The 12,994-nt window shown below is 41.0% G+C and overlaps 1 protein-coding gene across 4 annotated transcripts in view; it reads left to right on the top strand.

Moving 5' to 3' along the window:
- LOC137372073 (lysosomal cholesterol signaling protein-like) overlaps nt 1–12,994 on the top strand; it is a 71,669-nt gene that overhangs the window by 20,315 nt on the left and 38,360 nt on the right. For all 4 annotated transcript variants that reach the window (XM_068035440.1, XM_068035441.1, XM_068035442.1 and 1 more), the window contains exons 3-6: nt 224–722; nt 7,876–8,275; nt 11,863–12,028; nt 12,397–12,552. In XM_068035440.1, coding sequence (XP_067891541.1) covers nt 251–722; nt 7,876–8,275; nt 11,863–12,028; nt 12,397–12,552 — 1,194 coding nt within the window. In that variant the 5' untranslated portion in view covers nt 224–250. The remainder of the gene's footprint in view (nt 1–223; nt 723–7,875; nt 8,276–11,862; nt 12,029–12,396; nt 12,553–12,994) is intronic.

Genomic DNA, 12,994 nt, shown 5'->3' with positions numbered 1-12,994 from the left:
CAGGCTTGACTACAATGCATTTGTGCAGTCATCTAGCCTGTTGACACTCCCCACACTAGAATGATGGGCATGACCTCTTGAATGAGGTACTGGAAGCCAATGAATTACACCCCAGCAAGGAATAAGGTCTTTAGAGAGGGGAGGAAATTTTAAAAAATGGTGATTACTATTTGTTTGTTAATGCTGTGAGTACAAATGTTAAAATTGTTTTTTTTTCTTTCAGCATCCAATGAGTGTCTTTTTTTGATATATGAATATCCTCATTGATTCGTTTCACACACACTCTTCTGCAAAAAAAACAAGCCTGCAAGTTAACAACATGGCAAGTTTGGATATTGGCACAAATTCATCAGCGAGCTTTGTTCCTTCAATGTCTATTGATAGGCTTTTCCCAGCTCTTCTAGAGTGTTTTGGCATTATTCTATGCGGATATGTTGCTGGACGAGTGAACATCATTACTTCCACACAGGCCAAAGGTTTAGGAAGTTTTGTCTCAAAATTTGCACTTCCTGGCCTCCTTTTTAAGAACATGGTGGTTTTGGATTTGGCTCACATAAACTGGAGTTTTCTTTGGAGTATTCTTGTGGCTAAGGTTGCAGTTTTTATAATTGTCTGCACATTGACTCTCCTGATAGCAAGTCCAGAAAGCCGATTTGGTAAAGCTGGACTCTTCCCGATCTTTGCTACACAGAGCAATGACTTTGCTTTGGGATATCCTATAGGTAAGTCTATTAACTTTTTTAGCATTCAAGTTTAGTAGTACATTAATTCCAAGTTTAAACTGCTACTTTATGTGGCTCAAGGAGAAGCAATTAAAGCCGTGCGGAGGGAGGATAGATGGACTGTGGGTACCCAGGTTCTTTTTGAAACCCTTACATTTACACAAGGGGAGCATGAAAAGTACTGACTATAAATCCTTAAATCCAAGACTGGTAATAAATAAGTATCTGTTAGTGTTAGACATATGATCCAGACGTTGCAAGTAGCTGCTTCCACTGTGCCAAATTTAGTTGTAGAAAATATCCTTTGTTCATTTAAACAAAATAACTCATTCAGTAAGCCATTTCTGTTGAGAAAAATGCTGCATAATTTGCATGGGGAATTAAGATTGCAATGTATGTGAAATGGTACTACCAGGATTTCCTTGATGTTTCAGTATAACCCCATAATGTTTGAAGAGATATCGTGTGCTGGATAGCAGCAGATTTCAGGGGAACTTAGACTTGTGAAATGGGCACACAATAGATGTAATTTCATGCAGCTAAGTTTGAAGTGATGTACTTCGGGAGGAACAAGAAGGACAGGTAGTATAATCTAAATGATACTATTTTAAAGGAGTACACGGGCAGAGGGATCTTGGGCTTTATATTTACATATCTTTGAAGGTAGCAGGGCAAGTTGATAAAGCAATTACAAAAACAAGGAAATGTCATGCCAAGAATGAGGCACCTTAATTCCGCCACATGGACATTAAACTTAAAATTGTTGCTGGGAAGAAAAGAAGGCGTAGCACAAGGAATTGCCAGGCCCCTCGCCGGAAAGACATTTTTTGCATTCTAGCAGACAGTGTTCGAACAAAGGAACCAGTCCCTGCTCCCTCAATACACAAACAGACGTGATCAGACCAGTTTAGTCACATGACTAACTGGCTGTCGGAGTTTTTTGAATTTGAACTCGCCACAGAGAAATTGAACACAGAAAGCTGTTTGCTCCTGGACTGGAAAAGACCGCTCTCCTGTCTGCTCTCGCCTCTCTCTCACCAGCTTCAGAAACCATTGTAGACATATGAACCCCAAGAGAGAAAAGCCTCCTACAGTGAACGCGTTTAAGAAGAATATTGGGCCCCAATGAAAACCAAGATCTACCTACAAGCAAGGACTCGACAGTGAGCTCGAAGCACAGTAACAAACCCCTTCAGACATTGCCTCAAACTTTTTCACTTTATTTTTTCTTCTCTTTTCTGTCCCTATTTGCAAGTGTGCATCACTTGTGAATGCTAGCGTGGGCACAGCGTGTATCCATAGGCGTTAACCAAATTAGAGTTTAAATTTAAGTTTTAATAAATTTCACTTCTCTTTAAACCTAAGAAAGCCTGTTTGTGCTCATTTCTTTACCTTATAATTGGAAAGTGGTGAACAAGGATTCACCAAGGGGGAGCTCAAAACACGGTGTGTTTAAAATTAAAACCCGGTTACAATAAGACCAGGTGAAGGCTGAGAAAGATCCCTAGACACCTTGCTCACCTCGTCATAACAGAAGTCATGCTGAACCTTTACAAATCACTGGTTAGGCTTCAGCTGGATTGTTGTGTACAGTTCTAAGCACCACACTTAGGAAAGATGTCAAGGCCTTAGAGAGCATACAGAGAAGGTTTGCCAGAATGATGCTACGGATGAGGAACTTCAGTTATGTGGAGGGATTGGAGAAGTTGGGATTGTTCTGCTTAGAACAGAGAAAGTAAGCAGAAGTGTGAGGGGTTTTGATAGGGCAAGTAGAGAGAAACTGTTTGCTCTGGCAAGTGGGCCAGTAACCAGAGGTTATAGGTTTAAAACAATTAGCAGAGGGGAAATGCAGAAAAAATTTTCTCCTGTTTTTATTGCCTCCTAAAATTAATGTATTACCCCCACTCCAATGTCAAACACCCTTTGACCTGCTTCCAGGCTTCTGGTAATAACACACTGATTCTTTCATAAGCAATGTGCCAAGTGTATAATTCTGATCCAAATGTATAATTCTGATACAATATCTTGGTATACCAATGTGTCACTTAGTGTCACTTGAGTTTCATTTTCTATGATGGTTTTATTCTGCACAACAATTCAAATTTAATTTGCTATAAAATAGCATATTTATAAAATAATATTGTCATAATATTTAGCTGCAATGATAATGAAACTGTAAATTGTTACTGGTTCTGTCATATTATTTTGATCTCTATGCATTGAGATAGCAAATGTGAACTATTACTGGTTCATTTTTTAAGTTTAAAAAACAGATAAATATTTGTTTATCTGGTTCTGCTACTGACCTTATTCAAAAAGGGAGGAGTTTAATTGAACCTGTTTATCTGCATTCCTGCATAATTATAACAAATGTTATGATAACTGGTTGTCAAAGAGTGCCTTATTTAACATTATTTAACATGCTGCATAGGAAATCTGTCATCCTTACCTGGTCTGGCCTACATGTGACTCCAGACCCACAACAATGTAGTTGACTCTTAAATGGCCTAGCAAGACACTCGTGTCCCCTGGACCTCCCTAATCCTTTAAACTGGAACAATCAAAGAGTCTCCATCCAACCCGTTAATTATTTTTAGAGACCTCCATCAGGTCACCTCTAAGTCTACGTTACTCTGAAGTAAACAGACCAAAGTCCTGCAGCCTATCTGAGTTACTGAGGTTCTTTAAGCTAGATGCTTGCACTGCATTAATTGTACTGATTCCACTGATTGTAGGATCTTTATAGATAACACTTGGTCCATGTGATCTGCTGGACTGGTTTTGATCGCCTGGGAAGAATTTTCCAGGGTATTTTTTCCCCTCACAGGCGCTGGGTTGCTTTCCTTTTACCTCTCCCAGGAGATTACATATCTGTAGAAGTGGGTGGGAGCTGAGGGGGAGGAGGGAAGAAATATTTAGTCATGATACTCCAGCCATCATAGGGTGGGACAGGCTTGATGGACCAACTGGTCTTTTTCTGCCTTTTAATATCATATGTTCATAACTACCCTAGAAATAAACTGCTCAGCACAAGAAGCTGCTCTAGTGTTAGTAAAAGTTATCAGATCTTTGATTCAAGCAACACAAAAGCTCTTAGCAGAAGCTGGGCAGTTTCAGGTAGTATTAAAGTAAACATATGATGTTGCAGACCTTGACAGCAGAAAAACACAAATTTTGATTCAAGCAAGACAAACAATTCATTGTTGCAGATTTTTGCAGAAGCAGCACAAACATTTTTGATTCAAGCAGCACAGAAGCTCAAGCAGTGAACTGAAGCAGGAAGAGAAAAGGCATGGAAGCTTGTGATGAAGTTTGAGTTTTGTGAAAGAGGAAGCAAGTGCCATCATTGAGATTTTTAACTTTGTATGACTGGAAGCGATATTGATGGAATTGTACACGCGGCCTTTATGTAACCAGCTGAGGAACCATACCATGCCTGTGTTATGACCGACTGCTCCAGTCAAAGCCTCCAATCAAAATATACGATTCTGATTGTGGTAGGAGAAACGCAGTGTTCATTCAATCCTGTCTCTCCACAGATCACCTAACATATCATTTTAAACTTTCCAAATTAAAGAAAGATCCAGCCAAATTGTACCATCTAATAACCCCCGAATGAGGCTAACCAAATCAGGTGTCTTTAAATCAACAAATTAACTGTTTAATTAGAAAAACTAAATTCTTAAACACTACGAAGATATAAACAACATTTAAAATAGAAAAAAATTAGAGTCCTTGCAAATTTACAATTCCCGATGAACAATCCTCTGATTAAAGTCCACGCACAATCTTCCAGGGTCTGATGAGGAAACGAAAACAGTCCAACATCCAAAGTTTCAAACTCCTCTTTCTTCCAGCGATGACCACAGTAGATCAACAACTCTCACCCGCTTTTAGTAAAATCAATCTGACTTTAGAATTTTTGAGGGATAAAAGATTGTCACAGTCTAACTTCCCTTCCTTCTGTTTAAATTATCCGAGATCTCTGTTTTGGCTTGACTTTTTAGAATTTTGAGAGATAATAAATAAACACACTAAATTCTCTTCCTTCAGTTGAAATGGGCTGAGAGCTCTTCTTTCAGGTGCTAACACACAGCTGTCTGTCTGTGTCTCCTGTTAGAACAGGTTGTTTGCACTATAAGCCAGTTCAAAATTAAATGGTAACAAATGTATCTCTCGATGCTCAGTCCAAGTGGCTATATCCAAGGCAACGAGAATGCACTCTTTAACTTGGTCTTTGGAGCTTGCTGCCTGAAAGCAGTAAAGCTCTTTTTCCAGCCTTTAAGGCATATCGCATTCTTCCCGGAAAAAAAAAACTACAGGATCATAACACTTGCATCTATTGAGAAGTTTCTGCTTTTTGGGAAACACCACATCTAAGCTCCGAGAAACAAGCATAGATTGCCAAAAACTAAGCCTTGTGGAATACTAGATTAGCATAGGGTCCAGAAGGTGTTCCACTAACTAAAACCATGCAGTTTATGTACAAAGCAGTTGTAAGCTTTGGTTGCTAATAGGATCACTCTGTCCATTTGGAAATTAGAATATACATTATCCAAAGCCGAGTAAAACAAATCTCAGACCCTAGTGCTGGAGGTCTGGAGAGACAGACCAATCAGTGGGCCAGTCTGAATCCTGTGTGGCAGCCAATCAGTTTCAATCTCATATCTTTCTGAGCCAATTCAATCTGCTTTCCTCCTTTCTGTTCCATCCTCCTCCAAAGAATGCTTCTCGTATTGTTCCAAATCTGATCTTTTTTTGGGTAGCCTTCTTGTATGCAGACTGAGTTGGCTAAAATGATGCGAGATTGAAACTAACTCAATCCTGGCAGCTAGCATGGCCCAGACCAATCACTGGGGGCTGAGATTCTTTCTACTCGGCTCTGGATGATGCATATTCTAATAGCCTAACTAAAATATGCGTTCATGTTAACATCTCTTAAGTGTATTGGCTTATCTAGGTTACTTGCTAATAAGGATTATTAGGAGGTGATTATTAAAGAACAAAGAACAAAGATAATTACAGCACAGGAACAGGCCCTTCGGCCCTCCAAGCCTGCGCCGATCCAGAGCCTCTCTCTAAACATGTCGCCTATTTTCTCAGCTTCTGTATCTCTTTTCTTCCTGCCCATTCATGTATCTGTCTAGATACATCTTAAAAGACTCCATCGTGCCCGCATCTACCACCTCCGCTGGCAATGCGTTCCAGGTGCCCACCACCCTCTGCGTAAAGAACTTTCCACGCATATCCCCCCTAAACTTTTCCCCTTTCACTTTGAACTCGTGTCCTCTAGTAATTGAAACCCCCACTCTGGGAAAAAGCTTCTTGCTATCCACCCTGTCTATACCTCTCATGATTTTGTACACCTCAATCAGGTCCCCCCTCAACCTCCGTCTTTCTAATGAAAATAATCCTAATCTACTCAACCTCTCTTCATAGCTAGCGCCCTCCATACCAGGCAACATCCTGGTGAACCTCCTCTGCACCCTCTCCAAAGCATCCACATCCTTTTGATAATGTGGCGACCAGAACTGTACGCAGTATTCCAAATGTGGCCGAACCAAAGTCCTATACAACTGTAACATGACCTGCCAACTCTTGTACTCAATGCCCCGTCCGATGAAGGAAAGCATGCCGTATGCCTTCTTGACCACTCTATTTACCTGCGTTGCCACCTTCAGGGAACAGTGGACCTGAACACCCAAATCTCTCTGGACATCAATTTTCCCCAGGACTTTTCCATTTACTGTATAGATCACTCTTGAATTGGATCTTCCAAAATGCATCACCTCGCATTTGCCCTGATTGAACTCCATCTGCCATTTCTCTGCCCAACTCTCCAATCTATCTATATTCTGCTGTATTCTCTGACAGTCCCCTTCACTATCTGCTACTCCACCAATCTTAGTGTCGTCTGCAAATTTGCTAATCAGTCCACCTATACTTTCCTCCAAATCATTAATGTATATCACAAACAACAGTGGTCCCAGCACGGATCCCTGTGGAACACCACTGGTCACACGTCTCCATTTTGAGAAACTCCCTTCTACTGCTACTCTCTGTCTCCTGTTGCCCAGCCAGTTCTTTATCCATCTAGCTAGTACACCTTGGACCCCAAGCGCCTTCACTTTCTCCATCAGCCTGCCATGGGGAACCTTATCAAACGCCTTACTGAAGTCCATGTATATGACATCGACAGCCCTTCCGTTATCAATCAACTTTGTCACTTCCTCAAAGAATTCTATTAAGTTGGTAAGACATGACCTTCCCTGCACAAAACCATGTTGCCTATCACTGATGAGCCCATTTTCTTCCAAATGGGAATAGATCCTATCCCTCAGTATCTTCTCCAGCAGCTTCCCTACCACTGACGTCAGGCTCACCGGTCTATAATTACCTGGATTATCCCTGCTACCCTTCTTAAACAAGGGGACAACATTAGCAATTTTCCAGTCCTCCGGGACCTCACCCGTGTTTAAGGATGCTGCAAAGATATCTGTTAAGGCCCCAGCTATTTCCTCTCTCGCTTCCCTCAGTAACCTGGGATAGATCCCATCCGGACCTGGGGACTTGTCCACCTTAATGCCCTTTAGAATACCCAACACTTCCTCCCTCCTTATGCCGACTTGACCTAGAGTAATCAAACACCTGTTCCTAACCTCAACATCCGTCATGTCCCTCTCCTCGGTGAATACTGGATTGTGAGGCTGCGGTGCTAACCACTGCGCCACTGTGCCGCCCATGTATATGGAACACACACAAAGTGTTGGGGTTGGGCACGGAAAGCCCAAATAGTATCAAGCTCTATAAATTATACTGAGAATGTCAGACCTTTAGTTTTGCATTACCACTTACCAATGTAAAATAAACAACAAGGTACCAAAAATTTACTTGTAAAATGTGGTTTACTTTGGACTGTACAGTTTGAGAATTTGTGGTCTATTTTGCTGATAATCACTTGAAGTTATTGGTGCTGTGATATTTTTATACAAAAACAACTTACATTAAAAAGCGCCTTAAATGGAGAAAATCCCAAGGTGCTTCAGGGTGGACAAAACTGGATACTTTACCATATCAATACTTCAGGTAAATCTTGCATTACCAGGAATTTAACATTCTGTGTGGTAACCTATTGGTTTTCTATGTGTTTCAGTTGAGGCTCTGTACAGAGATACATATCCAGAATATCTTCAGTACATTTACCTGGTGGCTCCCATCTCACTGATATTGTTAAATCCAATTGGTTTCATCTTCTGTGAAATACAGAAGTGGAAGGAAAACATGAACACCCAACAAAGCAAACTAAAGACTGTTGCACTGGTACTGTTACAGGTTTTTAAAAACCCAATTGTTTTTATGGTCATTGTTGGAATTTGTGGGAATTTTATCTTTGAACAAAAGATTCCGGTGATTATTGGAGAATTTCTGGATGGTCTGGCAAGCTCTTTCAGCGGTTCTGCTCTCTTTTATCTTGGACTTACAATGGTGGGACAGATTGGGAAGCTGAAAAAAAGTTCATTTGTTGCAATTATTCTCCTGAGCACAGCCAAACTGTAAGTAGAAAACTCTTGCTGTCTGAAACTGAGTACAATTAGTGCCTGATTCAATTAAGGTACATTTTCTATAATGTGCATTTAATATGGTTGTGAAGTTTTTTTCTTTTTTTATATATCAGAAGCCCTCTTGTGAAATCAGAAAATTTTCACAACTGCCTTTCCCTGAAATCAAAATGTATCTGTGATTGACTTACAAACATTTTGGGGGGAGTTTTCCCGGGAAAGGGGAGGCGGGTTTTCATGTATGTGGGTAGATAAATCCTTGAAAAGTGAAGTCCGGTCAAGATCCTGACATCATCCTGCCCTCTTCCGGGTTTCACTGGGGCAGGATTGAAGATGAGCAGGAAACCTGCTTGGGTCTGTCAGGAAACCAATTAATGTTGTTTTAATCCTTGATTCTGGAATTAACAGCCAGGATCACCAAGGTGAGTGCACAACGGGAAGAGCCTCTTCAGTGAAACTGAAGAGCTGGATAGGCTTTGATCAATGAAACTGAAGAACCCCAGCCATAGCCAGGTGAGAGGCTGCTGTTCAAAGCATTTCTCTCAGGGAATGCTATCACTGCTTGACAGGTGATTACCAATTTCTTAGAAGTCTAGCACATTACACACTTTCAGCTGTACTTCCTAGCTGCCAGCTGTCACCACTGTATGGCAGCAGCTTATGCAGCTCAGCCTTGTGTCTCTGATGAGAGACGAGGAGAAGCAACAGCAGCAGCAGCAGGAACAATACCAGCAACAGCACCGTCTGCGTTCTCCTCAGCCACAGGGCAAAGGAAATAGACACCATGCTCCAGCTGAAGGCTGGTGAGACCCATAACACAGGGTCTAACACAGGCAGAGGATCAGCTCTCTCGCCATGTGTGAGCACTAGTCCCTCAGGAGGCTAAGGCTATTACGGCAGGTAGCTGCTGACATCTGCAGCCTTTGGAATAAGACCTCCTTTCCAGTGAAGTTGCTAGGCATGCACTGCCAGTAGACGATGAGGTGCTCGTCGCTGGAGGGTCATCCCCTCTCTTAGAATCTCCTCCACCAGGCCCCTGTTCTCTGCCTGTTGCCAAGTCATGTGTTCTTTCCTCCTGCAAGGAGAGAAAGCAGAGTAATGTGCGTGTTCGGAATGGCATGTGTGAAGAGGAGGAAAAGACAACATTTGTGGAGGGTGACTGTGAGGTATGGGTGCGAGAGGGCAATAGGGTGAGTGTGAGAATTGGCTGCTCAGATAGGGATGTGATGTACCTGGAGAAAGGAATGAGTGGAGCTGCAAGGTGTATTATTCTGAGGAGTGATGTGCAGGGGAATGCTGGGAAAATCAGAGTGTGGAGCTTGGCAGCTGAAAGTGTTATGCCACTAACCTGTCATTTTCCCCCCTCCCGGAGGTCCTGGTTTCTCTTTGTACACCATCTCCAGGTTGGAGGAAGCACATTCTGATGCCAACTTCCTCGGCCATGTCCGTCCATGTCTGCTTGGTTGGAGAGGATGGCCTCTTCTTCCTGTCCTTGAGACAGCTCAATGCCCTGCGATCCCTCAGATCCCATGGCAGAACCTCTGGGTAAGAGTGAGACACCCAGGGAGCAGCTTTCCCAGGTCTCCCCTCCATTCCTGCGGTTGCTGCAACCTCATAAATCCAAGTGCTGATAACCTTCTCTGACTCATGCCAGAGTCCCTTTAATTACAAATCCTTCCTTTGACAGAATTAACGCATCCTCCCACCCACCCTCCCTGATTGATCAGGGATCCCAGAGGTGAGATGCTAATGCCATGGCTCTGGGAAAGAACCTCTGCAAAGCCCCATCATTAGTCATACAGGTTCCTGACCCACAAATGGGCCAGTGTTTCAGGAGAGACTAAGTTTGGAAAATTCCACCCTTTGTTTTGCAGCTATGATTGGGAGTCCCAAATGGTATGTTACCACCTAGAGGCCATGGTACAGAATGTAACGGAGAGTGGAAAAACTTATGAAAAGTGACCAGAAATGGTCATTCATGTAGCTACACAAGAAAGAGTAAAATCAACATTTTGTACTGAGTTTGAGGGGTGAGGGTCCAGATTATGTACAAGACCTTGAGGGTAGTTAAGGTAGAAAAGCATGGAATAGGAGGAAGCTTCTAATGGTGTGTTGGACAGCGGCTAAACTAGAGAAAGCACGGGGTTGTTAATGGAACTTCAGTGACATGAAAGGAGGTTGCCACAGGTTAGTGCTCGGCTATTGTTTTTAAAGTGTATACAAATGATTTTTTGAATTGAAGACAGAAATAAAGCTGTCTAAGTTTATAGATGACACCAAATTAAAGGACAAAGGGATCTAGATAGATTGTAAAGGCGGTTTGATGAGTGGCAGATGACATTTAATGTGAACAAGTGCAGGGGAATGATATTAGATAAAGATCTGGAAGATAATCTAATGGCTCTAGGCTACTGCATTTGCAAATTTATTATAGTATTTCATAATTCAGTCTTTCTGAAGCATGTTGAGAAGTTTGAAACATGCAAATTGTTATTGCAAATACAAACCTGTCGTTCTCTTTTATGCTCTCACATTAATTCTCTCTTCTTGTTCCTGTTCTTCACTTATTTTTGCATGTACTCTCTCAGCACATAAAATACTTCATCCCATCCTCAAGCATACACTCCTCTCTGCATGTGCACTCGCTGATCTCACGCTCATGTTCTCATGCTTGTATCAGTTTTTCTTTCTCTCTCATGTTTGTGCTGTCCATCTGTTATGTACTCTCTCCCCTGTTATATGCTCTGTCCCAATCTCAACTGCTGGCTTTCATGTGCCCTGCATGTGTCTCCACCCTGCCCCCCAGGAGATGTTGCAGTCAAGATTTGTTACACATTTGTCTTGTGATTCATTCTCTTCCAGTATCTCAACCTTGTGAAACTTCTTACCTTCCTAAATCTTTCCTTAAAAGATGCAATGGTTTTCTACATTTCCTGTGGGAACATTCCATGGTCCTAACAATTCTCTAATAAAGAGGTTTGTCCTAACCCCTCTCTTCACTCCCTTAGATACAATTTTAAAATGGATCACCCTTCTGACGCACACAGGAAACCATCTTTCCCCATTTACCTTATCCAAACTGTTCACAGTATTTAAAAACCTATCAAATCTCTCTTATCCTTTCAGTTCTAGTGAAAATAGTCCCTGTATCTTGAGTGTCTTCTCCTAACTATATATTTTCTCATCTCTTGATTTGTCCTGGTAAATCTACACTGCATGTTCTCTCTAGCCTTAATGTTCTTTCTATGATGGGTTTCCCGAAACAGCACAAAGTATTCTAAAAACAATTTAATTATTTCTATATGTAAATTTATAATTATCTCTTTTTCCCCCCACCTAACCCTTCTTCTCCATCAGGTAACTACTACATCAAGCATCTCATGACATTATGGTTGTTTCCGTACTGCAAAATTGGGTGATTAACTGAATAGTCTGCATTTAACAATTCACAGAAATTCAAGTCAATAACTTCATGTGAAAAATTTGAAAATTGTTATCAAACTTCTCAAAAGGGCAATATGATGAACAGTGGTTTATTGTTTCACTTAATTTGTATTAAATTTTTGTTTTAATAATCATAGATTGATACTTCCTCTCATCAGCCGTGAAATGGTGGAATTACTAGACAATGGCAATGCTGAGGCTAACTACACCAGTCTCTCAAACTATGCATTTTTATATGGTATTTTCCCAACAGCACCAAGTGTAGCTATATATGCAATTCAGTACAATATGGAAATTGAAATTGTAAGTATCTAGTGGATTGATTTTAAATTTCAGAAAAGAGCAGTTTTTATAAAGCAAGGATATATTGAGAGGGTATTTAAGAGTTTGTTCTCTTTTTAAGTTGCATCTCCAGCCTTTATATGACTCGTGCATACCAAGTAACTCGAGCTTAAGAAAAGTTTAGTATGAATACTACTGGATAAGATTGGTGTACGGATTCCAAGCAATGTCATGTTTTTCAGTGGAAATACTGACTTTGAGGACTGAAGTCCTAGTATAGAGAGGAAGCACTCATTTAGCTAATCATGATTCAATGCAATAAGATGCATTTTTCTTCTGTTTCTACATCACTATTTGTAAATAATACATATATAAAATTATTTTTATAGGTTACTCCTGGGATGGTGATAAATACAATTGTATCTGCTCCCATAATGTATGTGTCCGCGTGGCTTTTGACAATTCCATCTATGCACATAGAGGTGTTGCAATCTGCAATTCAGAGTGTCAGCTTTGACATAAGCATAGTCACCCTCTTTTTTCTGGTTAGTATCTAGCTTCCATAAAAACATTCCTTTGTAACGTTGTGCATTTCTGGCAGTAAAGTTAATGTTGGTTTATAATCATTGTGGTTGATATACATTGTGAGACGTTGGTTGACTTGCAATTTAAATTGGTGCCAAGTTTTGAATAATTAAAATTGTCTTTTTTCATAATGATGCTTCCAAACTCCAGAACTCCCACTGAAGTACTGTCAAACTCCAGAACTCATCACCCTAGTTCTGGCAAAGACCAGGATGATTCCCCAGTGTTATCAAAGTCCAGCACTCCCCCTTAGTGCAGCTAAATCTCATTGTTCCTAACTGCCAGACGTTTACGTCCAGTTGCTAAATAATAGATATTCATTTCCAATTGTTGCATGTTGCGTACCGTCTTCTAGTATAGTCTCAGCTTTAAAAATGGTAAGGAGTAAAATTTAAATGCATA

Source organism: Heterodontus francisci, chromosome 7, assembly GCF_036365525.1.
Source record: "Heterodontus francisci isolate sHetFra1 chromosome 7, sHetFra1.hap1, whole genome shotgun sequence".
Lineage (NCBI taxonomy): Eukaryota > Metazoa > Chordata > Chondrichthyes > Heterodontiformes > Heterodontidae > Heterodontus > Heterodontus francisci.
This window is presented reverse-complemented; position numbering and strand designations above follow the sequence as displayed.